Source organism: Coniophora puteana (genome assembly GCF_000271625.1).
Source record: "Coniophora puteana RWD-64-598 SS2 unplaced genomic scaffold CONPUscaffold_2, whole genome shotgun sequence".
Taxonomy (NCBI): domain Eukaryota; kingdom Fungi; phylum Basidiomycota; class Agaricomycetes; order Boletales; family Coniophoraceae; genus Coniophora; species Coniophora puteana.
The window spans coordinates 1,194,977-1,216,212 of NW_006913054.1; the positions used below are offsets into that span (position 1 = coordinate 1,194,977).

Below are 21,236 nucleotides of genomic sequence, written 5' to 3' on the forward strand. Positions count from 1 at the left end.
ACGATGTTGAGTTGTTGTGTACTCATAGAGAGAGGGGCTAATACACAAGAACGCGACACGTCCTTAAAAGGAGCGCGTCTTGCGCCGATCCTGTTTGGACGTCGGCATCTTTAAACATCCCGACAGCTCCGTTTCCGATTCGGTCCACGGCTTCGTTCCGAGCCATGTCCATTACACCGGCGCTAAAGGCATCTGCAAGGTCAGCATACCGTGACCTACTCCGTGCGTCTGCGGTGACGTTCTCTGGTGTGTGCTACCATTCATAGAAGCCTCAATGGAACTAACATTTTCTTCAGGAGATGCTCCAGTTCGCCAAGGTAATTCACGCATTGCCGCTTGTGAATTTCTTCGCTCTAACATTTTGCATTAGCCTTCAAGGTCAAAATGCGCACTCAGGACCTCGCGCTGACCTCGGAACAGGCAAATGCTCCAGCAGAGCTGCAAGGGAAGATTACCCTTGCCAGGGATATTGCCACCATTCTTCGAAAGAACATAGTGCAAGCCAGGAAAGTTGAAGGGCAAGACACATGGAGTACGCTTTCCTCCATTTCAAGCTCCTGCCCCCTCCTCACGACATATATAGGGCTTCAGTTCACCAAGGATACTGAGCTTGGAGATAATGAATCTATCAAAGAACCTCCACCAGTGTCTGACCGCCAGGCCCGCAGGCGAGAGAAAGGTGGACCGAGGTAACTGCTTATCCGCCTGGTACAAAAACTGGTCACAGGCTTTATTGACGTACCAGTTCTCCAGAAACTGCTGCTCCGCCTGACCGCCAAATTCCCCGGAATTACTCTACGTTGAAGAAAGCATCCAAGTCGCGTACTGTACCTGAACTGAAGGAAGAGGATATTGAAGAGTCTTTCGTTCGCGGTAACTCTCACTTGTTCATCTTTATTCTGGTAATACCCATAAGCTGTGTAGGTAGCGGCCCCGGTGGTCAATCTATTAATAAGACCGAGAACAACGTTCAGCTGCTTCATAAACCTACTGGAATTCGTGTGTCGTGCCAAGAGACAAGGTCGCTGCAAACCAACCGAATGTTAGCGCGGCGACGACTTACAGAAAAGGCGTGTTGCGTGCCACTTTTGCTCGTAGCACGGGTGCGCTGACCTCGGAGCGACTTGGTTGTTTCATGTGTAGCTTGATGTGATCGAAAACCCCGGCATCTCGAAGGCTGAAATGGGAGCAGCCAAGCAGAGAGAAAGGGAACGTCGGCGCCGGAAGAAAGCCAAGAAGAGGCAAAAAGCCAAACAAGAGGATTTAGAAGAAGAAGATAGTGAAGATTAAATCCCCAACCATGGTGTGATTCATAACTCAATAATGTCGATGTCTACTCTTTATAAGTGACTAAGTCGTTTAAGTCCTGCCATCGCAATATTAATGATCAGAGCAGCTTGTTGTCAAGTGTATAGAGTGATCCGAATTCCGACGTTGGCTACGCTTCTCGGTTTCCAGCTTGAGCCTGTCGTACTGTGCATCAGTGCACAGCTGTCCTTCGTTCTTCCCTTCACCCGTTTACTACCCAATACACCTTGCTGTACAGATTAGTTCTATCTGCTGATCAAGAATGGCTTCCAACGCGGACAAACAGACTTTACATAACCTCGTCACGGTACTGAAGCGGTACGTACGCGACTCGACACACGATCGCAGCCTAACGATCGCTTTCATGGATTGAATTAACTTCCCATAACCCGCGCCTTCCAGATTGGAAGCAACGACATCGCGTCTTGAGGACATCGCCGAGTTCTCTGAGGGCAAGTTCGGAAAGAGGAGAAATAGTAGCTCATCTGTGAATACTATCACCAATAACCCTGCTGCCTCCGCTGTGCATGCATCGGCGCCTCCACCACCACCACCCGTTGCAGAAACTCCCCGCAGTGTTACAGCATTTGATGAGATTGTCGTAGAGGGGAAGCTTAAGCCATTTGTCGAGTTGACGAAGGGGTTTGCTCCTTCCGTGTTGGTCGAGCAGGTACTTCACACGATTCAGTGGATTATACAATAGTCATTCTAAACAATTTCTAGGTGTTCCTCTTCGCAGAAGAATTGAATGTTTTGCGTACCGTGTTGCTTACTGCAGCGTCGTGCAAGAAACCCGATCAGAAAGCCTTTGGAGAGCTCTTGACCCCTCTTCAAGGCGCGATCGAAGCCGTCACCCGCGCGAAAGAAGCCGCAAGGAAGGAGCGCGACTGGTTCAACCATCTGACTGTCGTGTCCGAGGGGGCACCGTGCGTAGGCTGGGTTACTATCGTAAGTGTTTACGGTCGCCTTTCGCTCGGATCTCTGATTGAAACCCCTTCAGGAGCCCAAGCCTGGCCCATATATCAATGACATGAAAGACTCTACGATGTTCTATGTAAATAGAGTCTTGAAGGAGTTCAAAGAGAAGTACGTGCCAATACATCTTTTTAGCGATGGGTCTCATTGAGTTGACAGAGATGCAAGACATGCTGACTGGGTTCGCGGTTACATTGCCATCCTGGATGAGATGAAGCGATATGTCATGGAGTACCACACAACGGGTCTCACCTGGAATGCCAATGTCAGTTGTGAACGTTGGCCGTCAATCACCCGACTGTGCCACTGATCAATGCCTCAGGGTGTCAGTGTTTCCGAGTTCAAGGCCCAATCATCGGTTTCAAATACTGGCGCTGGCGCCCCGCCTCCACCTCCTCCTCCACCACCACCGCCCATTGGCATAGCACCTGCAGCCGCTGCAGCTCCTGTGCCCAAGGCCGGTGGCGTAGAAGCTGTCTTTGCTGAGATCAACCGCGGGGAGTCAGTGACGAAGGGTCTGCGAAAGGTTGATAAGAATGAGATGACGCACAAGAATCCAGAACTTCGTGCATCTAGTGTGGTCCCTCCCAAATCTCCTTCCCCAGGTGGGTTAACTCTAGCACCTATGTGGTCGGCAATCCTCACTCAGCTCAGGCAAAGCGAAACCTCCTGCCAGACCAGTCAAGCCCCAGGCTTTGAAGGCCCAGAAGCCTCCCAAATGTGCGCTTGAAGGCAACAAGTGGATGATTGTGAGTTGGGCTTTATGACTGAAGGTCATACGGATCTTCAATTTTCTGGCAGGAATATCAAGAAAATGTTCCTAGCCTTGAAATCAGCGATACAGAAATCAGTCACACTGTCAACCTATTCCAGTGCAAGAACACCACTGTGATTGTGAAAGGCAAGGTGAATGCGGTCACTCTTGGTGAGTACCCCTCTGCGCATTTGACAGTCTACTTATGGACGAGAAGTGAACTGTACCAAGACGTCTGTGCTCGTTGAATCGGTGATTTCCTCAATCTCGATCACGAAATCGCCCTCGTTTGCTCTCCAGATCACCGGTGCTGCACCCACAATCCAGGTAGACTCGACAGACTCTGGCCAGGTTTACCTTTCGAAAGCTTGCCTCAACACCGAGATTGTTACTGCAAAGTGCAGCAGTCTGAACATCAGTATACCGGTTGAAGGTGAAGAGGAAGGTATATTCGGGGAGCAGCCGGTGCCTGAGATGTTGAAGACCGTGATCAAGGACGGCAAACTTGTGACGACAGTGGTTGAACATGCTGGATGAGGGCTTTCATGCACTTGCTTTACGCTGCGATTAACCTCGACATGTCTTATCCTGGATTTAACGTTTGTCATGCTGTGAGACCATACATAAATATTGTACTGCTGAGCGTGACGCCTTGCTATAGTCTTTTAAGTTTTGGAAATTGGAGTTACCACGTTGCCAGTTGCATTGACATCCTCCGCCGCAAGATCAAATCTATCTATAGCACTCCGTCGCGTCTGGCTCTTGGTTCCGCTGACCTCCTTCAAGTAAGCAGCCTCTTTGCTGCAGCTAGTTTTTTGTCTGAAGTTTCAGTCGATTCTGGGTAGCGGATGACATCTTAGTAGTATCAATGATGCTGCCAAGCTAAGTACTTTAAGCTGATATGGATGAGCACGTGTCCGCTTGATGATGGCGAGCGCAACATTCAAGTTGACTAGTGCGGCGCCTATTTATTGGCTCCTGCTGTGCACAACAGGTGTGTCGCGGTCTTTAGCTCGGCTCATTGGAGCGCTTTAAAACATCTTTCTCCGTTCATCCGACATCATTCGTCTCGACTAACCATGGACAACGCTGGCTGGCACGCTCATCGACGCGCAGACAAGGTACGCCGCGCAGCAGTTATCTTCTGATGCGACCTGGTGCTCACTCCCGTCGCACTCTTTACAGGAGGCGCGTCACGCGGCCGAAAGAGCCGACTTCGGCGGCAGGTACGACCCGGTCGAAGAGGTTGTCCAGCCCATTCCAGACAGGGCTAACTACGCCGCGGACTACTATGCCCCGCAATACGCAAGGCGCGATGCGTCTCAAGCCTCGGCAGCCACAGATCACTCTGGGTTGAATCTCGCAGAACTAAGCACGCTCTCTGCCGTTCAGCGCTCCAAAGCACAATGTATTCGCCAAATGCATCCCCGTCTCCAGTTTATGGCTGGCCCCCTGTTGCGCTATGACACGGTAGACGCGAATTATGTCTGGCACGGTGCCGCTATGATCGTCAGTACGTGCGTTTCACACAGATCGGCGCTCAGCGCTCAGCCTCGAGCGAGGATCCTGACCATATTATTAGCCTCGGACGCGGGGTCGGATTACGAGCCACATCCTACGCTCACCTACCAAGCTACCCCTGTCGTGCCTTCGCCAAACCCAAACACGCACTTTGCTCACGTCCAGGCCGTCAGCTATGCCCCTCACCCCGCCGATCCCCACGCTACCTCCCAGCCAGTCTCCTACGGACGAGCCAGTATTGATGAGTTCAATGGGAATGGAGTCCAGTCTAATGGGCATGGTCAGTATCCCAGCCCCAGTAGTATTCCACCCCAAAGTGCGGTTGGCCAGGAGATTTATGTTTACACTGGAGACGGCGGGTGCGCGAATCTCATGCAACCAATCCAACGTGGAAACAGACTTACGCCGTTTTCAGCACGTACACGTTCTGGCGGTTCATGATCCAAGTTCAGCTGGGGCCCAACGAGATGCAAGTAAGGTATTCGGTGAATAATGGCATTGAGCTCTCGTTTTTTGTCCCTGCTTGGGATCAGAGCATGCGATGGGCAGCTCATTCTGTAAGCGTGAAACCTCAATCCTAGGCAGCTCGGCATTTCTGAGTCGAGTCACAGTGCAATGGCTTCAGTGCAGGTGTGAACACTGACGAATTCCGAGGACCTGGGTTTAAAAGTGGATACGACCCGATGTGGGTTGACCTACTGCAGAAGCATGTCGAGGAGCCGTTCCATGCCATGGTAGGAGGCGGTGACCAGCTTTACTGTGACGCGTACGAGCATTGATTTACCGCGCGGCTCATTTGTCTGACATTTGGTAAGGCTCATGCGAGAGCCCGAGCTGCAGCACTGGGTCAAGATCAGCAAGTTGGACGAGAAGATGTCTTACCGCCTTACCGGCGAGGTAGCAGCGTGCATAGATCGGTTCTACTTCAACCACTATTGCACAAGTTTCCGTCGAGGAGCATTCGCGCGAGCAAACAGCTCAATGTGAGTGCTGCGTTTTATCATGTTGAGAAGTTGAGAAGTAACCTGTACGCGTTGTATGCGTGTAGACCGATGTTGAATATGTGCGGTAAGCATTTCCTGTTTATCCTCGCGACAATTTAACTGATCAAAGCTTCCTACCTCCACAGATGACCACGGTATGTATGCTGCAGATACACCTTCACTTCTGGCTGACAATCTGGTGGTCCCCCTACAGACATCGTGAGTGTGTGTCAGTTTCACTAAGATGTGGCTATCTCACTTTCACTAGATTGATGGCTTCGGCAGCTATCCTGACAATCTCCAGCGGTCCCCTATGTTCACTGCGTGCGTCTTTACCTGGCTTATTTCGTCAGATCTCAGCTCAACCAACACAAAGTATCGGCTCCCGCGGATACTTCTTTTTCCTCCTATTCCAATGCTTCATCAACCGTAAATCCTGCTTTCGTTAATGACATAATAGCATTCAAACCATTGACCACCAGCGCAAATCGACGGCATCGAAGACCAGAAGCATCCGTTCAAGTCGATGGTCATCGGATCCATGGGGCCCTACGTGGGTCAGCCATCTCATTCGATTCTGACGTATCTCGGTCCGCGAGTACGCATACTTCTGCTTGACTGTCGGTCAGTATGCATTTCTCGCTGTAACAGCGACTCTCGCTGAGCCGGTGTCGTATAGTGCGGAGAGACGTCGAGAACAAGTGTGCAGTCAAGCGCAGTATCGCAGGGTGTTTGAGGCTCTCTCTAGGCTGCCAGCTGGGGTAGAGCACCTTGTGGTTCAAATTGGTTAGTACTCGTGTAGGGAGGGTTTTCTTGAGGACGCGATTAACGGGTTTTGCAGGTATTCCCATCGCGTACCCCCGTATGGTCTTCTTGGAGAACTTTTTAGAGTCGAAACTTAACCCGCTCACGGCACTGGGGCGCTCTGGCGTTATGGGTCTCGGTGGTTTCGTGAACAAGTTCAATGGGCAGGCTGAATTGCTGGATGACCTGGTGAGCATAACGTATGTCCTTTCCTGTTGCGTTGACGCTGACCATTCCCAGAGCGACCACTGGACTGCCAAATCTCACAAGGTGAATTCCATCATGTTCGCTAGCTGGGAAGAGGTTATTAACTGAACAAACAGTCAGAGCGCAACTGGTTCGTTCACCAGCTGCAGCGCTATGCCCACACAAGGCGGACCCGTGTAACGTTCCTCTCCGGAGACGTGCACTGTGCAGCTGTGGGGGTATTCAGAACGCTCGTGCCGAAGGCAGGGAAAAACAAGAGTGAAGGCTTGCCGCCTGCGATGGATCACAGATACATGCTCAACATTGTCACTAGTGAGTAAACATGGGTATTTATCAATGACACTCTATCTCACATGCCTGCCTGTGCAGGCGCTATCGTTAACACGCCGTGAGTAGTATTTCTATATTTCATACTCGAGTCTCATTGTGCATCAGACCGCCTGATGGCGTGCTGACGATGGTCTCGTCACTTGCATCGAAAACACACAGAACGATGCACGAGGTGGAGACGGACGAGGGCATGGTGAGACAGCCTTTGCCTTGATCTATAGTGCACCGTTCATATCCTTCTAGGTTCCTCTTTTTGAGAACGACACAGACGGGAGCCCGCGGAAGCACAAGTACGTGATGGGTCGCCGGAACTGGTGCTCCACGCACTGGGACAACCAGACGGGCGAACTTGTCTTTGACATTCGCGTGGAGAAAGAAAAGGGCCTCGGTATCAGCGTCGGGTGAGTGTGGTCATCATTGGGTGCATTGCAAATCCTGAAGTCTTTCTCTCGTAGTTATGCTGTCAAAGCGGCGCCTCCTCAGTGGAACCCTGCGCCGGTTCAGTAGCAGAGTACAAAGAAAAGGCGTTCATGTCACCACTTCATGCTTTCTCAGTTCCAATCTCGCTCGTTTTTGCTCTATCTACGCTGATACCCATCATTCATTCGCTAACCCAGAATACCCTCTCAACTATAATCTAGAAAATGTAACTACTCTTGAGTACAGGTAATCCTATCCTATCTACAACATCATAGCAGCTCTTCGAGATCCATATCTATGTCAGGCATACGTGTCCGTGGCGAATGATGCGATTTCGGTCTGCCCAAACCAGGGTCGTCGATGTGGGTTTCAAAATCGGTGTCTCCGTCTCCCTCTGTGTAAGGTCCTACCTCGCCAGCCTCAGAACTGTACCCGCCGACGGCATCTTGGAACATGGCATTGACGTCAGAGTCCACCGTCGGAGCGGGCGAGTGAGTCGCACTCGGCAGATCATGCGTGAGCGACACAGAAGACGATGGCCCGAACCGATCGTCGGCAGCCACTAGCGATGCTGCTCGGCTGGCCGAGGCTCTTTGCTCCTCCTGCTCGGCGAGCTTGGCACGCTTGCGCGCCTCGGCCTGCATCTTGCGCTTTTCGCGCTGAGCCTGTTTCTGTGCTTCTGCCTTTGCGCGCTGCTCTTCTTCGGCCGCGCTTGCCTTGGCCACAGCAGCTGCCTCTGCTTCCTCCTTGTCGTCGAGCACCCATTGCTCCTTCATGAAATCGGGATAACGCTCGCATATCGGCCGCCAGGTGCGCTGCGCCGCCGGCTTCTTGTCCTCTTCGTCGTCCTCCCCGGCCAAAATCGCCTCCACGTCGTCGGGCGGTGGAAATTGGAAGTCGGGCCCAGGGTTGATACGCACGCGCGCGTGGTTGAACAGCGAGATGAACGGGTAGTAGCCCAGTGTTCCGTCGTCGTGCGGGTTCTCCTTGTGCTCGCGCGGTGCGCCCTCGCGCGGGCGCTTGCGCGAGTTCTCCTTGCTCTTCTTGCGGTTCGACGGGAGCGGGATGTAGTCGTACACGTCCTGGAACGCGACGCCCTGACACTGGCCATTGACGAAGAAGGCGATGCGCGAGCCGGGCAGGGTGGGCAGGGCGCGGAGCTGGGGTGCGCTGTCGCCCGCACCAGGGGCGCGACCGCGGTCGGGCAGGTTCTTCGTCGCGGCGGATTTTTTGTTTGTGGGTGCGGAGGGGAGGGATGCGGTGCTCGAGGATTTGTTCGTAAAGTCCAGGAGGGAGGTCATTTCCTTGGTTTGCGCGTACTCGAGGCTCTCGAAGTACTCTTGCCCTTTGAATTCGATGGCAATACGTTCGCGCTTGAGGTGGGCCGGGTCATGAGGGTCCTTTGGGTCGGGCTCACGGCGTGGCGGGAGGGATATGTACATGCCGATCACATCGCCAGTGCCGAAGCCGCGACCGTAGGGTCTTGGGCGACTGAGGGTGACCTTGTCTCCAGACTTGTCGCGGAGACCGTACGAGTACCCATCGAGACCTACGGGGCCATTCAGAGGTGCCTCACGGCGCGCCCAGCCGAGTCGGACGTGACCTCCTTCGCGCGCCTTGCCTGTTGGATCGGCCATCTCACCGCCGCCACGTTCGACGACGACCTCCATGTACCAGGCGCCCTCGCGAACGGGGGCATTGCAGCGCGCGCTGCGATAACCCTTGTCGCCGAGAAGACCGAGACCATCGGGAGTGACGCGGACGAACGGGGATCGGTCTTCCCAGCTGACGCGGAAGGAGGTGGGTGTGCTCTCAATCGTGCGGCATGGGAGGGTAGATCCTGGGGGAGCGACACCTGCGGGGACGTAGCGGTAGCCGATGCGGTTTATGGCGAGCTGTTCTGTCTGGTAATAGGTAGGCTGGCCTGAGGAAGAGGAGGGGTCTGGAGGGGGAAAGGTGGGGAAACGGGAGATGGTAAGGCGAGGGCGGGAGAAGAGGTCGAATTTGCCGGGGAGGACGACATTGGCGGCTGGGGCGTTGGGGTCCTGTGGGCCAGGGGAGGCCTCGGGGGCAGGGGAAGCAGTTGCAGCGGTGGCGAGGGGATGCTGCTTGCGCTTCTTTGACGAGGAAGCGCCCGTTGCAGCAGCGGGGGTGGAGCCTCGTGAATTAGAGGGCGACGGGTACGATTGGGCGAGCATAGTAGAGAGACGACCCCCGCCTTCACAAAGTATAACTGCAGCGCGCTTCGCTTCGGGCGCTGTAACGCGTTTGAGGCCACGTGAGAGCATTTCCTATTCCGTTCGGCGCGTCGATTAGATCTCAAAGTCATTAGACGCCCGCCGGCGTGCGGCACGGACGCGGTCATTGTCTCTTACTTACAACCTCAAGCCTTCATCATGACTGCACTACGGTACGCATCTCTTTAAATCTATCGCATAACTTGTTTTCTTGACGCGCTCGATAGACGAATCCAGAAGGTCAGCTGCAGTCTCACGGGCTCCCTTCCATGATGTAACTTGTTCCACAGGAACTCAAGGACATCAACAGCAACCCCATTGACGTAGGTCTCTGAATACTTCAACTCATATTCTTCTCACATATCCAAAGGGTGTCAAAGTCGAGACCGAGGACGACAACATCTTTGTGTGGAACTGCATCGTCACAGGCGCGGTAAGTACATTCAGACATATCATGAAATCAAGCCCCCCGTTTACTCCCTACAGTCTGATAGCCCGTACAAAGGGGGAACATTCAAGTTCAAGCTAGAACTTCCACCAAACTTCCCATTCAAAGCTCCTACAGTAAGTTACGACCCTCATCAGGTCCACCACCTATCCAGTAACACCTTGCCTCAGGTCACTTTCCAGACAAAGATATACCACCCTGGTATCAATGAAGAGGGGCAGATCTGTGTACCAGTTTTACGTGACGAGGTACGGCCATGGCTAAGTGCATTTACGCTGTGCGTGCCTCTGAAATCAGTTCTTCTAGTGGAAGCCATCCGTCACGCTCTCGACAGGTCTGTCTCTTGATCACTGGGCTAAATAACGCGAGTCTAATCGTGCTTTCAGTCTTGGCAGTCATCCAAGAGAAGGTGAACAACCCAAGTCCAGATGATCCGTTTGAGCCACAGATTGCAGCCGTGAGTCTACCGATAATTCTCTCCAAATCATGTCTCAACGAAATCAGCTTCTGAAGGAGGATAAACCAAAGTTCTTGGCAACAGCCAGAGACTACACCAAGAAGTGAGTTGACATGGTCAACTAACGTCGCTGTACTAATTACCAAGCATACTGTAGGTATGCAACTTGAACAAGGATCATGCATCGTCGAATATCTCTACTTCCAGATTCACTGTAATTACATCATTTCGAGGCATACACTAAGTTGACATGAGCACCACTGCGACGCCGAGGCCTGTAACATTGGTGACTTAGTTATCACCGTTGATTGTGGCGAGGTCGGCGATGGCAGGCGAAAGACGAGCGATTAATAACGTGTAGCTTGCGGAAGAGCGTGAGAGTGATTCCGGCGGCTTGACGGACGTGCTGACGCTCAGTAACTGATAGCAAAGTGGCGAGAGGGGTATGTTTTGCCGGATTGGGAACGGAGGCAAATGAAGACGGGGCGGTGAGTTTTGTGCGCCTGTCGCTGCTCCGTTTCGTGCTCGCTTGCAAGGTTACAATTACCGTGCCCTGACTGTCGCCATCATCTCTCCGTGTCGCGCGCCTCGCTCTCTGGCTCTACCATCGTCCGACTCAACGCCTACGACCGAGTTCTATGGAGGCGTCAAGTCCGACTTGCTAGTCCCAATTTGATTCCTTTCGTAAACTACACAACTCGTGTTTAACACGTTGTCTCTCCTTTTCTGAATCTAATCTCACACTCCTTCCTTGTTCTGCCATTCATCCCCTACACTCTGGTGGCTGGAACGTGGTCAAAACGAGGGCACCCAGTATGCATCGTTTCCGGTACGCTGTCTAGCCCCCCTCCCCGCAGATGTCAATGCTCACTCTCATCATCCTACTTTAATCATTCAAAACACCTGGCCTTGGGCGGCACTCCCATATACTTACCGCTTCCGACTCGAACTTCTTCCCTAATTGTTCTTCGCTTCCCATCATTATACATTATACCTACCTCCCCTTCATCCCCGCCCTCCTACAGCAAAAAGTCCGGTTTCTCCAGGCCTGGCCCTGCCTTCGATATCTTCCCTGCCTCATTTGAAGATCAAGGTCAAGACTTCCTCCCCGAGCTTCCGTCAGAAAGCGACTTTCGCACTTCCCTCATCTTACCCGAGTAAGTCTACGCCTCGTTTCTATTCCTACCACCATTCATGACAATGTTGTAGCCTGACACGTCGATTCTCGGTCTTGCGTGCAGCCAACGGCGACCCAATAGCTCTAGACCACCTCAGGGCGCGCTTTGCGGCTCAAAGGGAACAAGGGCTAGCTGACCAAATCACTGAGGAAGAAGAAGACATGTTGATCGACAAGCTCAGTCGGATTCGCTCGAAGAATGCACCTTCATCGACCTCGAGTGCGAACGAACGTAACGCGGACCAGAATCCAAGTTCTGACATCGAACCCGAGCGTAACTCCCATGCCTCCAATACCTCAAATAACACCACCACCTCCGCCTACCCTTCCTCCTTGTCTGACTCTTCTCGGAGTACGCGTTCTCCCAAGAGATATAGTAACAACCTATTCTCATCCGGCCGACTAAGAGATTATAACTACCTACGAGGTGTGACTTCACAACGAAGTAGGGGAAATAGCGCCTCCGGCAATTCGCTCACGCCGACGGATTCCAGTAATAGCCTGAGAGAGAAGTCGTCAAACTACTCCGACAGCACCCGTCCCATGACGCCAGAAAGCAGCGGCCTTGTTTCCTCGGTCCCGTCAAGCCCAAACTCGAACGCGAACGAGAAGACACCGGTTGCACGCTCGGTCTCCCTCCTTTCGTCCTCGGAGGACTCGTCTCTACAACCAGGGTTCTCAGATACCTCGGGTTCGCCACAGGCGTTTGGCCAACTAAACATAAGGCGAACGTCGATATATGCGATGGAGCGTGTTATTAGAGAGATTGAGGAGGAAGCCGAGGATGAGATATTAATGCCCCGGACGCCTCAAATAACACCTCGGCATGCCTTCTCGTCGAGTGAAACGCCTGGCGTGGCAGACACTGACAACCCAGTATGTGGTCACTTTTGTTCTTGTTGCTTAGGTGGACATAGCCGAACCGTGTCACAGCAGATGATTATGTCTCCATCAAGTGAAGTGGAAGCGGGGACTGCTATGACGTCTGACAAACATATGCCTGTCGAACTCGAACCTCATCGCCTTTCACCCGTTTCTCTGGGTAGGTCGGGGGCAGGTTCTCCGAGCCCTCGCCTCCCGGGATATATTCCGGGTATGCCGCGTCCGATGACCCCTCGCGACTCAACACTCGACCAAGACGATCTTTCACGTTCGCACTCCACCACTCCCCGCGCGACGTCACCCTCGATTCCCAGTGTGAATGGTCAACCGCCGCAGCTTGCCATGGCGAGCTTCTCTTCAACGTTGTTGCGGCGTGGGTCAGATGCTTCCCGCAGCACTCCCAGACCTACGTCACCCCCAACCCCGCTCACGGCCACGTACCTGGGGCGCAGCCTCAATGGACGGGTTACTCCAGAGAACGCAAGAACCAACGAGCGGTCAGGGGGAAACGAGACGGAGGACTCACCGGGTTTCAATTCTGGTACGGTGAGGCGCCGTCCTGTCTCACCACTCACTGGTTCTGCTTTCCAGTCTATGTCTGTATCCTCAAGGCCCAATTCAAGGCCTGCAACGCCTTCAAATATTACATGGAATGTACCCCGGTCGTCGCCAAGCCCGATGCACAGCCGCCAGGGTAGTGAGACTAGCCAGACTTCTCGGGCCAACGGGGTGAGGGAAGATCCAGCTCATGGACGCGGCAAATCCCCCAGTGGCTTGGGACGATCGGCCGCTGCTCTAGATTCTTCTGTAGGACATAGCTCTTCTGGCTCTATCTCTTGGAACAGTTCTCAAAGTTCTACTGCATCTGGCGTTCGTTCACCCTCTCGCATCTCGGGCGTCGACGTGAATGCGGCAAACTCGTCCCAACGCTCTGCCCGGTCGCCGACCCCCACTCAGTACCAGACCCCATCGTCTCCCTCGTTCCCTGTGTTTGAAAATAGCTCAAACCCAGGAAACGGCACTCCGTTATATTCTCAATCACATCACAAGAACTCCTCATCTCATTTCTCTAATGGTTTATCGGGCCCAGGCGCCTTCTCACCACTCACGAACTCGTCTCGCTCCTCACTTGAGTCTACCGGATCCAGCTACCACTCCTCAGACGGGAACAAAAAAGGGCTAAACCTTGAGCTGCTTCTGTACAACGGCACCGACCAGCCTGCGTGGCATGACCTTGATCGATCAAATTCGGCCATCTCGGATGGCAATCAGGATGGCAGTGTTGGCGACTTTGAGGAATTCATCAGGCGCTGTGCGGGTTTGACGAAGTCCGACTTCGCCGCGATCCAGGAGAAACTTGTCCATGCCGCTCTAACGAAGTCCAGCCAGCCGGAGACACGGGAGCGCAGCAATTCATTGAGGAGACGAAGGCCTTCAACATCCCAATCAAATTACTCTGTCAGTGGCGGCAGAGACAGGGTGCGTTTGTTGCGATGTTGATGATTTCGTTCGCTGACATCGATGCATTGGTCCCAGGTGGCGAGTCCAGCACCAAATCAGGCATCACCAGGTAGTCGATCTCCAGCCCCAGATCACAATGCCAAGGTCAATGCCCTGCTGAATTCAATGGTGGATAGCATCCATCCGTCTTTGAAGCCATCATGTGCTGAAGCCGACACTGACACGCCCGACGAAACTGGTTCCGCTCAGGTGTCGCCCACAACCAGGCGAAATCGGGACCTGGCACGCGCCCTTGGTTTCAGCAATGATGCGACAGAGGTTCAAGCGCCAGATGAGGAGAACGCTGAAGAGGTGTCGTCACCATCCTCACTTGAGCCGAGGTCGCCGATTGCTGGGACTGCGATAGGGGGGTCCTCTGATGTTGAGGATGTCGCAAGTCTGCGGCCGAGATTGGAGCGCGAGCCCACCGAGACCTTCACGTCGTTTCCCCAGCCTATGCATCGCTCTGCGTCGCTTACTAGCGGCAAGGTGCTCCAGCCGGGAGTTAGGGATTCAGAGCTGGTCAGGGAGGTGCAAAGGAAAGCTGACGCAGCGATGGTCGCACTCAACAAGAGTCCGTCTATCCGCCAGAAGTTTGACACCGTTAACGCCTCCAGTGTTTCGGTTTCCCGTAAACGGATCGACCCCAGCCAGATATCTGGACCCCGCTTTGTGTCTGCAACCGCGAGCGTGGATACCGTTCCCCTACCCCCATCTGGCACGAGCCCCGTGAACCCTACGAACCCACAGACGTCCTTAAGCATCACGCAGAGAATCAGGAGGCTGCGTGGAACACTGAGGGCAAAGCCTTCCCCGAATGGCGAGGAAATAACGCCGTTCCCTGTGGACTTGCATCCCAGTGTGTCGCCAGTTACTCCAACTCCGACTGCATCTGCGAATGTCTATCGCAGACCCACATTGCCGCTTTCACGGCCACCACCTGCCAATGGTGCCTCTGATCTAGGTCGGTCGAACACGTACGCTTCTTCTCCACCTGCCTCCGCCTCCCCCGGGATCAAGGGCTTTATGACGCGTTTCCGGAAGACTCGTGGAGGAGAATCAAGTGATTTTGGGTCGCCAAAGATGACCCCGACCCATTCGCCTCTTCCGAGTACCGACTCAACGCACAATCTGATGAGAAACAGCCCCGTGCCTTCTCAGTTCGCGTCTCCCACCCCACAGCCATTTGAAGAACATTCTGAAGGTTCTCCATCCCGAAGTGACGACGAGGCGGTGAAGCAGCTGTTCGAAGCTGGCTTGCATCTCGGTCTCAAACCGGCAGACATAAATAACTTACTTGCACGCTCAGCCTCTGTGGCTTCCAAACCTGCTGGAAGTTCTCTGTCCCGAAGTCAGTCGACCGTAAGGTCACCCACGCCCGGATTCCTTGATTCCAACGCCCCTGTTGAAGGAAGCGTCTCCAGGGAGCGTCAAAGCATGGATCAAGGTTCCTCGCGTGGCACTCCCAGTTCCAGTCGGCGAGTGGTCATTCGCACCGGGGGCGAAGGCAGCGGAGCCCAGTCTGATGGTGCAGCCGTAGTGAGACGGACGCTCATATTCCCATCCGAGTTTCGGGCATCCAGGGGCGACTTGGCACAGGTCAGCAGAAGGCCTTCTCAGTCTGGAAAGCGTCACCGTAAGACGGGTAGTGTGATCTCTGCTCAGTCTGCGCGGTCGGTTCATGATCGGGCGCCTACCCCACCCCCACCAAAGGCCGCCACCGGCCGGCGCTTCTCGACTGACAAATCACCTCCCTTGCCTGCCATGCCTGGGTCTATTTCATCTCAGGTAGAAACCATGCTGCATGCACCCCCGGCTCAGCAGGTCCGGACCGACATGGTGCGGTCAGCATATGATTCCCTGTGGGTGATGATTTACCCTCTTGTTTCTCGTCACTTATGAATTGTGCTCCCAGGTATGATATGTATGGGAGTGATAGCAAGCATACCAGTGTTGCGTATGACCCCAATTCCGACGCACCGGAAGGGTTTGGTCAGCAAGAGGGCCCGGCGCTTGAAGTCATCGAGAAAGCTAACGGTGAAACTATATGGTAAGGACGATCCTGGCCGGCGACTATTGCAGACTAACGTTAACGCCTACGGCGTCACAGGTCTATTGTTAATGGGTTACGTGATGAAGATACCGAGTCGGTGTATGCAAGCAGAGCAAGCTTCGCCTCCGAGTACTCTACGCGAGACAACACAGAAGGCGTCCAAGTTTTTGTCAAGGGACACGGCAAATCCGCATCAAAAGGCAGCAATTCTTCTTTCCTTTCTCGCAAACGGCTCTCTCAAGGGAAAGACCGCCCAGATACCAAGGTAAGTTCCCCGCGTTTTGTGCATGGGTGCAGCCTCACGCTAAGGGCACATCAGGTTTATTTTAGTTCGTCAGCTCAGATTGGCCGCCTCATCGAGAACCTTTCTCAGGGCATGGACGCCGGCTCTTTCAACTTTGTTCCTAACTTACCTGCCGATCGCGCCACACCTTCCTCATTGCATTCAGATCCCGAGATGCAGTGGACCGTTGAGGAGAAACTTGAACATATGCTCGGAGCGATAAGAAACTCCTAAAATCTGCGTTAACAATATGTTGTTTTCCTTTCCCCTCCTCTTTCACGGAAGTTATGTCTTTGTTTTCGTTGTCAATGCTGTGATATCATAGATAATTTACTCCTCGCTTGATACCATTATTGTACTAATACACAAGGGAATGCCATAGTTAAGCGGACGGTATGCAGTTGAATGATACACAAAAAAGAAGAAATCGGAAACGGCTTAATCAGCCAGAAGCGAGACCGTAAGTGCCGTCGAGCCATCGATTGAGGTTGAGAGCCATGAGAGACTCCAGGAGAAGCATCGGGTCGGTAAAAATGTATTGGAACGTTCCCCAGGATGGACCGACGGGTGTTTCCTGGTCGAACCGTCGAAAAATGCCAATTTGATGTCCCGGAGCTGCTATGAGCTATAGAATACCAATATCAGTTTTTGTCCAATGGATTGCAAGGGCGCAGGTACTTCATATGAATTTGGATCTTCTTGCATTCGGCGCCACGAGTAAATGCGTCCGTCGAAGGAGGTGAACATTCGCGCGCTAGAAGAAAAGGTCACGGTCAGCACAGCAAAACGGCGATCAAGACGGCAGCCACTTGTTTACTTTGGCTGGCCTGTGGGCATGACCAGCTGGGTCATAGGGATCGACCGGTCGTATATGGTGGCGAGGCCGAACTCTCTGCCACCCATCGACCATTCGAAGGTGGCGACCGGCTGCCGGTCGCTCTGGACCTGTGGAAAGATGGGACATTGGGAAGCGGTCAGAAAGCCTGTGGTTAGGACGGCGGGTGGGCGAGGTTGGCACTGACTGTCGTCTTCATGTTGGCGGCGTAGTCGGTGACCTCTGTGTCGAATTCGTAGAAGACGTGGCGGACGTCCTCGCCGATGACAATACAGCCATCGCGGGGGTCGTTTCTGCCTGTGAAAAAGATCTCGTACGGCTCGATGGACATGGCCGGAGAAGGGAGGCGTGTTGTGTGGGCCTGCTAGAGGTTTTTCATGGCTTCATATATGCAGAGGGGATGGAGAGCCAGGTTGACAGGACAAGTTGGATGCCGGGCGCTTTCGTGATAGATTGGGTATGGCGCACAAGAAGCAAACCTTATCGCTGATGGCGGAGAGACCGAGATAGAGGCGAACGATGGATGTGATGTGTGCAGAAAATGTCAAAAAGGTTCCGTAGAGCCGTCGTAAGGACAGGGGCAGCACTAGCGGAGAGCGGCAGGACAGACGTGACCTTGCGCTCGTTCAATCGCGCGGACTATGACAACACCCGTACCTCGCCTCGATCACCCTGTCAAATTCAAAACCTTGGGCAGCTAAAAGTCTAATAATGGAAAGTTCAGAACCTTACATGTCGTCTTCCCAGCATGTCTCATCTGAATATCCGACCAAACCTGCAGAAGACTGGAAGACTGCACAACAACCGCTCACCCGAGCCGTTCGCTCGGTCGACGCTCCGGGGGCGGAATCCGTGCAGTCCATTCGTCATCGATTCATCTTGGGTTCATCTCCCCAATCTGATCTTACCTAAACGATACTATATTTGTAGACGTATATCATCGCACAACAACACACACTACGCATTATACACCCACATTAGCATAACACTATTCGCCACCTGGGCTGCCACTCCCAACCCCCCATCCTCCCGATTCGGCCAACAGAGCACTAGTGACAAATCCCTCACGAGTTCACCTTCCACAGTGGCCGCTTGCGCAGTTTGCGCGTGACGTGCACTGCACTACCTCCCTGTGCCCCTCCAAACGCCAGTACCACTGTCTCCTCGGCCCCGTGCCCTTTTCTGAGTTCAATCGCATCCTTCGCAAACTTGAACCGGGCTTGATCAGTCCCTGTCATTCGGTAATCAGTCAGCGAAACACATGCAACAGTTCATATCACCCTACACACCAATCTGAAACGTTGGCGACTCCACTGCTGCCTTGAACAGATCGAAAGGCACCATGGAGAAGACTCGTAGCAATGTGTCGCGTCCATTTGCCTCTTGTGGTGATTCAGCTTCAGCCACTGGCGCGGTTGCGTTCACGTGTAACGCCACTGGCAGTATAACCACCAAATAGTTGAATACGTCATCGCGTAATCTCTGAGCATACTGCCCGAATATAGAGGTCGACGACATCTCGGATTTGGGCGACCCATTTGACGAAGACGGAGTGTGCTCGGTAAACTCGAGCCATTGTGCGATATTCTCCACGCTGATCGACCGCCGACACGTTTCGAACGCATACGCGCACAAATCATCCATGCCACCCAGCAAACAGCCAGCGGCAAGCACACCCCGCGCATTTTCCGGACGGATCAGACTCAAGGAGATAGGCGAATACAGATACCCAAGGGCTGCGTTGCTTGGTGTCAATACTGCGAGAAGCAAGTCCCTCGGGAAAAAAGGTCAAATACCTATCGCAAAGCCCTAAAAACACCATGGGCGTCAGTCTCGGTAACACAACAAAGGTCCGCCACAGCGGCGTCCGCACAATTGGTCTACGGCACCGGAGCCCGGGCGCCATAGCAAATCCACGGGGAGATCTGCGCATAGCCAAACCATGGTCCGCAAAAGGACGTCTCGCACCCAGGCACACAGTCATGGCCGCTAGGTCCGGAGATGAATGTGACTTACCTCCTGAGTGACCTCGGGTTCATGATCTAGTTGGACGTATATCGCGCGTTGTCCACCTGACTGTGGGGACGTTGACATCAAGTGCGCGAGATACGGAGAGCGTGAAAGCATGATAGCGTGTAAACGATAAGCGCTTTGATGTACATGCTAGTTCAATGAGTGAACAAGTTTGCAAATGACCAGTGAAGTAATTAATGCGAAGCACTCACGAGTATAGTGTCTGAGTAGTTCTGGCAACAACCGGGTCAGATGTGCCTTTCAAGGCGCAAGGATAAAACTCACGCCAGTCTGAAAACCCGCGTGATAGAGGTGGTGTACTATTTGCTCGTTGTGAACATGATAGGGAACTCTGGAGTCAAGGGAGGAGACACACAGGAAAATGGTAATTGCGACTCAGACCGACGTGTTACCGGTAAACATGACAAAAGCTAGCGTACTGTGTGTATCCGTTATGCGCGGAGAAGAGGGCTGATTCATGGCTCGACGAATAGTCGTGGTCGGGGTGAGGTGAGGAAAGGGCTGAGCTACCATTGACCGAGGGCAGTCGACCGTTGAGCGAAAGAGAGGACGAGGGAGCAGAGTTCATGATAGAAGTGGCACTGGAAAGGAGTGGAGAGGATGCAAGCGATTTCGAGCGTGAATGGCCTGTCCTTGAGGTCAGTTTTGAGTGAGATGGCCAAGGCCACTGAGTCTCGTCAGTAGTAACGTACAGGTCAGTCCACCCTCGCGTCACTCGTCGCGCTCACATTTCCTCGGGCCTGCACGCACCTTGTCACACTCTGTCACAATCTCTCACAGCCACAAACCACTCTTCCTTGTCACAGTCACAATCTAGTGGCAATTGTGGTATGAGTTCATATGCGAAGGAAAACCGTGCCGAGTAAACGTAACTTGAGCAAGGTATGGACAAGTTGACTGTGGACTAATCAAATGTAATTAACGGTGTTTCAAGGCACCATCGTACGAATTCGTCTAAGTTCATGACCGTCCCGTACACCCCCAGCGATGGTGCCATCGAGACAAAGTGGCTCATCAAATTATTCACAACCCCACCTTCCACAGCCTTCGGTCCACGCAAAGCTGGGTAGGCAGGAGGGCAGTGGTGATAACAAGGTGGGACTTCCGAGGAGTTCGTCTTTAGCTATAAAACATCCTCAGATCTCAGCTTCGCCGTTCACACGACACGCAGGATCGGGCAGCTCATTCGCTCACCATGTGCGATCTGTCCGAGGCAAAGTGGTCCAAGAAACCCTTTGCAGGAATGACCCTGAACAGGCTATAAAGCAGAGATAGATATCCGTTGAGCGGTCAGATCATCAACAAGAAGAGACAGATCGCTTTCGCGATCTTGTTTTTACAAACCTGTGATATCGCGGCAGAATTGAATCCTCGTCCAGAAACGTCTTGTCAGTGTATTCTAGCAGGCGGCCGCCAGTCTCGCCTTATTCGAGTAGACCATTGGGATATTCTCGCACCTTTCCAAGAACACGGGACATTCAGTAACGTGTCCAAATCATAAACCCAAGTTTGACCATCAAGGTTGGCAGAGCTAGAGATTTTGGTCCGCCGACTTTTCAGGACAAGGACGACGTGGTAGTCCCAGACTATGGGAAGCTCTGGCGATGGGGATACGCGTTGATTCCAGACTGCCACCTGACAGAGAAAATATGTTCGCCATTGAAAGTAGAGCGCTTGTGGCGCGATCACAAGTGTTCAGCACAATACTGACCGTCTGTGTGTGATTGGAAATAAATACGACATAAACATCCCAGGTGAGTGGGACAAGATCCTGCCGAAGAAAATGTTCCGCCAAAAGAAATATGTTCTCTTCGCAGTAGTATGGAGTATATAGCACGTTCGGGAGCAGAGGTGGTTGGATGTCGCGGTCCATGAACAACGTTAGTCGATCGTAGTGAAATACAAGCTCCGATTCCCAAGCGGTACGTAGAGCAATTACATCATAGGTCAACTATATGGATAAGACAAGGGCCAGCCCCCAACCAGTCATTTACTTCTTCCTTTCCTCCACTTTCCTCCACTTTCCTC

The 21,236-nt window shown here is 53.1% G+C and overlaps 8 protein-coding genes across 8 annotated transcripts; 5 read left to right on the plus strand and 3 right to left on the minus strand.

The window, feature by feature from the left end:
- Positions 1 to 164: 164 nt before the first annotated feature.
- Positions 165 to 1,290, plus strand: CONPUDRAFT_87482 (uncharacterized protein; the record flags this gene model as incomplete). Its single annotated transcript, XM_007766438.1, has 7 exons — positions 165 to 246; positions 297 to 317; positions 371 to 532; positions 584 to 689; positions 746 to 873; positions 925 to 1,070; positions 1,144 to 1,290. The coding sequence occupies 7 exons, from the start codon at positions 165 to 167 to the stop codon at positions 1,288 to 1,290; spliced, it is 792 nt and encodes a 263-aa protein (XP_007764628.1).
- Positions 1,291 to 1,488: 198 nt separating this feature from the next.
- Positions 1,489 to 3,729, plus strand: CONPUDRAFT_162293 (uncharacterized protein). The gene is made up of 9 exons (XM_007766439.1): positions 1,489 to 1,626; positions 1,711 to 1,978; positions 2,032 to 2,256; positions 2,309 to 2,394; positions 2,443 to 2,548; positions 2,606 to 2,888; positions 2,938 to 3,032; positions 3,085 to 3,208; positions 3,255 to 3,729. The coding sequence occupies exons 1-9, from the start codon at positions 1,571 to 1,573 to the stop codon at positions 3,572 to 3,574; spliced, it is 1,563 nt and encodes a 520-aa protein (XP_007764629.1). The 5' UTR covers positions 1,489 to 1,570; the 3' UTR covers positions 3,575 to 3,729.
- A 387-nt stretch (positions 3,730 to 4,116) lies between these two features.
- CONPUDRAFT_162294 (uncharacterized protein) lies at positions 4,117 to 8,234 on the plus strand (the record flags this gene model as incomplete). The annotated part of the gene is made up of 20 exons (XM_007766440.1): positions 4,117 to 4,158; positions 4,223 to 4,550; positions 4,620 to 4,917; positions 4,974 to 5,115; positions 5,170 to 5,324; positions 5,374 to 5,541; positions 5,607 to 5,626; positions 5,688 to 5,696; positions 5,756 to 5,766; positions 5,810 to 5,865; positions 5,918 to 5,970; positions 6,024 to 6,165; positions 6,221 to 6,327; positions 6,383 to 6,534; positions 6,586 to 6,615; positions 6,669 to 6,864; positions 6,922 to 6,940; positions 6,988 to 7,075; positions 7,126 to 7,283; positions 7,338 to 8,234. The coding sequence occupies 20 exons, from the start codon at positions 4,117 to 4,119 to the stop codon at positions 7,387 to 7,389; spliced, it is 2,226 nt and encodes a 741-aa protein (XP_007764630.1). The 3' UTR covers positions 7,390 to 8,234.
- A 1,448-nt stretch (positions 8,235 to 9,682) lies between these two features.
- CONPUDRAFT_117346 (ubiquitin-conjugating enzyme) lies at positions 9,683 to 10,700 on the plus strand. The gene is made up of 10 exons (XM_007766441.1): positions 9,683 to 9,712; positions 9,767 to 9,779; positions 9,830 to 9,862; positions 9,910 to 9,972; positions 10,026 to 10,103; positions 10,158 to 10,235; positions 10,294 to 10,321; positions 10,374 to 10,444; positions 10,492 to 10,547; positions 10,602 to 10,700. The coding sequence occupies exons 1-10, from the start codon at positions 9,699 to 9,701 to the stop codon at positions 10,612 to 10,614; spliced, it is 447 nt and encodes a 148-aa protein (XP_007764631.1). The 5' UTR covers positions 9,683 to 9,698; the 3' UTR covers positions 10,615 to 10,700.
- Positions 10,701 to 10,959: 259 nt separating this feature from the next.
- On the plus strand, positions 10,960 to 16,786 carry CONPUDRAFT_134834 (uncharacterized protein). The gene is made up of 8 exons (XM_007766442.1): positions 10,960 to 11,273; positions 11,470 to 11,601; positions 11,654 to 12,497; positions 12,555 to 13,982; positions 14,040 to 15,865; positions 15,919 to 16,053; positions 16,114 to 16,321; positions 16,376 to 16,786. The coding sequence occupies exons 1-8, from the start codon at positions 11,260 to 11,262 to the stop codon at positions 16,571 to 16,573; spliced, it is 4,785 nt and encodes a 1,594-aa protein (XP_007764632.1). The 5' UTR covers positions 10,960 to 11,259; the 3' UTR covers positions 16,574 to 16,786.
- On the minus strand, positions 16,782 to 17,505 carry CONPUDRAFT_69936 (uncharacterized protein; the record flags this gene model as incomplete). Its single annotated transcript, XM_007765976.1, has 4 exons — positions 16,782 to 16,964; positions 17,018 to 17,093; positions 17,157 to 17,284; positions 17,362 to 17,505. 4 exons carry the CDS (start codon positions 17,503 to 17,505, stop codon positions 16,782 to 16,784), a joined length of 531 nt encoding a protein of 176 aa, XP_007764166.1.
- Positions 17,506 to 18,082: 577 nt separating this feature from the next.
- Positions 18,083 to 19,907, minus strand: CONPUDRAFT_97541 (uncharacterized protein). The gene is made up of 7 exons (XM_007766443.1): positions 19,628 to 19,907; positions 19,473 to 19,539; positions 19,400 to 19,420; positions 19,191 to 19,337; positions 18,971 to 18,983; positions 18,464 to 18,910; positions 18,083 to 18,405 (listed from the first exon to the last, which is right to left on the minus strand). The coding sequence occupies exons 1-7, from the start codon at positions 19,774 to 19,776 to the stop codon at positions 18,239 to 18,241; spliced, it is 1,011 nt and encodes a 336-aa protein (XP_007764633.1). The 5' UTR covers positions 19,777 to 19,907; the 3' UTR covers positions 18,083 to 18,238.
- Positions 19,908 to 20,070: 163 nt separating this feature from the next.
- CONPUDRAFT_117353 (uncharacterized protein) lies at positions 20,071 to 21,085 on the minus strand. Its single transcript, XM_007766444.1, has 5 exons — positions 20,920 to 21,085; positions 20,666 to 20,843; positions 20,553 to 20,607; positions 20,403 to 20,466; positions 20,071 to 20,331 (listed from the first exon to the last, which is right to left on the minus strand). The coding sequence occupies exons 1-5, from the start codon at positions 21,079 to 21,081 to the stop codon at positions 20,113 to 20,115; spliced, it is 678 nt and encodes a 225-aa protein (XP_007764634.1). The 5' UTR covers positions 21,082 to 21,085; the 3' UTR covers positions 20,071 to 20,112.
- Positions 21,086 to 21,236: the final 151 nt, after the last annotated feature.

What these genes read in the sequence shown, in the direction of transcription:
- CONPUDRAFT_162293 (XM_007766439.1), top strand. Translation starts at nt 1,571, where the DNA reads ATGGCTTCCAACGCGGACAAACAGACTTTACATAACCTCGTCACGGTA. An exon ending in TTGAAGGAGTTCAAAGAGAA is followed by an intron (nt 2,395 to 2,442) that starts GTACGTGCCAAT and finishes TTGAGTTGACAG; the next exon opens with AGATGCAAGACATGCTGACT. An exon ending in AAGGCAACAAGTGGATGATT is followed by an intron (nt 3,033 to 3,084) that starts GTGAGTTGGGCT and finishes ATTTTCTGGCAG; the next exon opens with GAATATCAAGAAAATGTTCC.
- CONPUDRAFT_117346 (XM_007766441.1), top strand. An exon ending in TCCCATTCAAAGCTCCTACA is followed by an intron (nt 10,104 to 10,157) that starts GTAAGTTACGAC and finishes ACCTTGCCTCAG; the next exon opens with GTCACTTTCCAGACAAAGAT. An exon ending in TACCAGTTTTACGTGACGAG is followed by an intron (nt 10,236 to 10,293) that starts GTACGGCCATGG and finishes CAGTTCTTCTAG; the next exon opens with TGGAAGCCATCCGTCACGCT.
- CONPUDRAFT_134834 (XM_007766442.1), top strand. An exon ending in TCAGTGGCGGCAGAGACAGG is followed by an intron (nt 13,983 to 14,039) that starts GTGCGTTTGTTG and finishes CATTGGTCCCAG; the next exon opens with GTGGCGAGTCCAGCACCAAA. An exon ending in CGGTCAGCATATGATTCCCT is followed by an intron (nt 15,866 to 15,918) that starts GTGGGTGATGAT and finishes TTGTGCTCCCAG; the next exon opens with GTATGATATGTATGGGAGTG.
- CONPUDRAFT_97541 (XM_007766443.1), bottom strand. Translation starts at nt 19,776, where the DNA reads ATGAACTCTGCTCCCTCGTCCTCTCTTTCGCTCAACGGTCGACTGCCC. An exon ending in GCGCATAACGGATACACACA is followed by an intron (nt 19,540 to 19,627) that starts GTACGCTAGCTT and finishes CCTTGACTCCAG; the next exon opens with AGTTCCCTATCATGTTCACA. An exon ending in ACTACTCAGACACTATACTC is followed by an intron (nt 19,338 to 19,399) that starts GTGAGTGCTTCG and finishes TCATTGAACTAG; the next exon opens with CATGTACATCAAAGCGCTTA.
- CONPUDRAFT_117353 (XM_007766444.1), bottom strand. Translation starts at nt 21,081, where the DNA reads ATGGACCGCGACATCCAACCACCTCTGCTCCCGAACGTGCTATATACT. An exon ending in TGTCCCGTGTTCTTGGAAAG is followed by an intron (nt 20,608 to 20,665) that starts GTGCGAGAATAT and finishes GCCGCCTGCTAG; the next exon opens with AATACACTGACAAGACGTTT. An exon ending in ATTCTGCCGCGATATCACAG is followed by an intron (nt 20,467 to 20,552) that starts GTTTGTAAAAAC and finishes TCTGCTTTATAG; the next exon opens with CCTGTTCAGGGTCATTCCTG.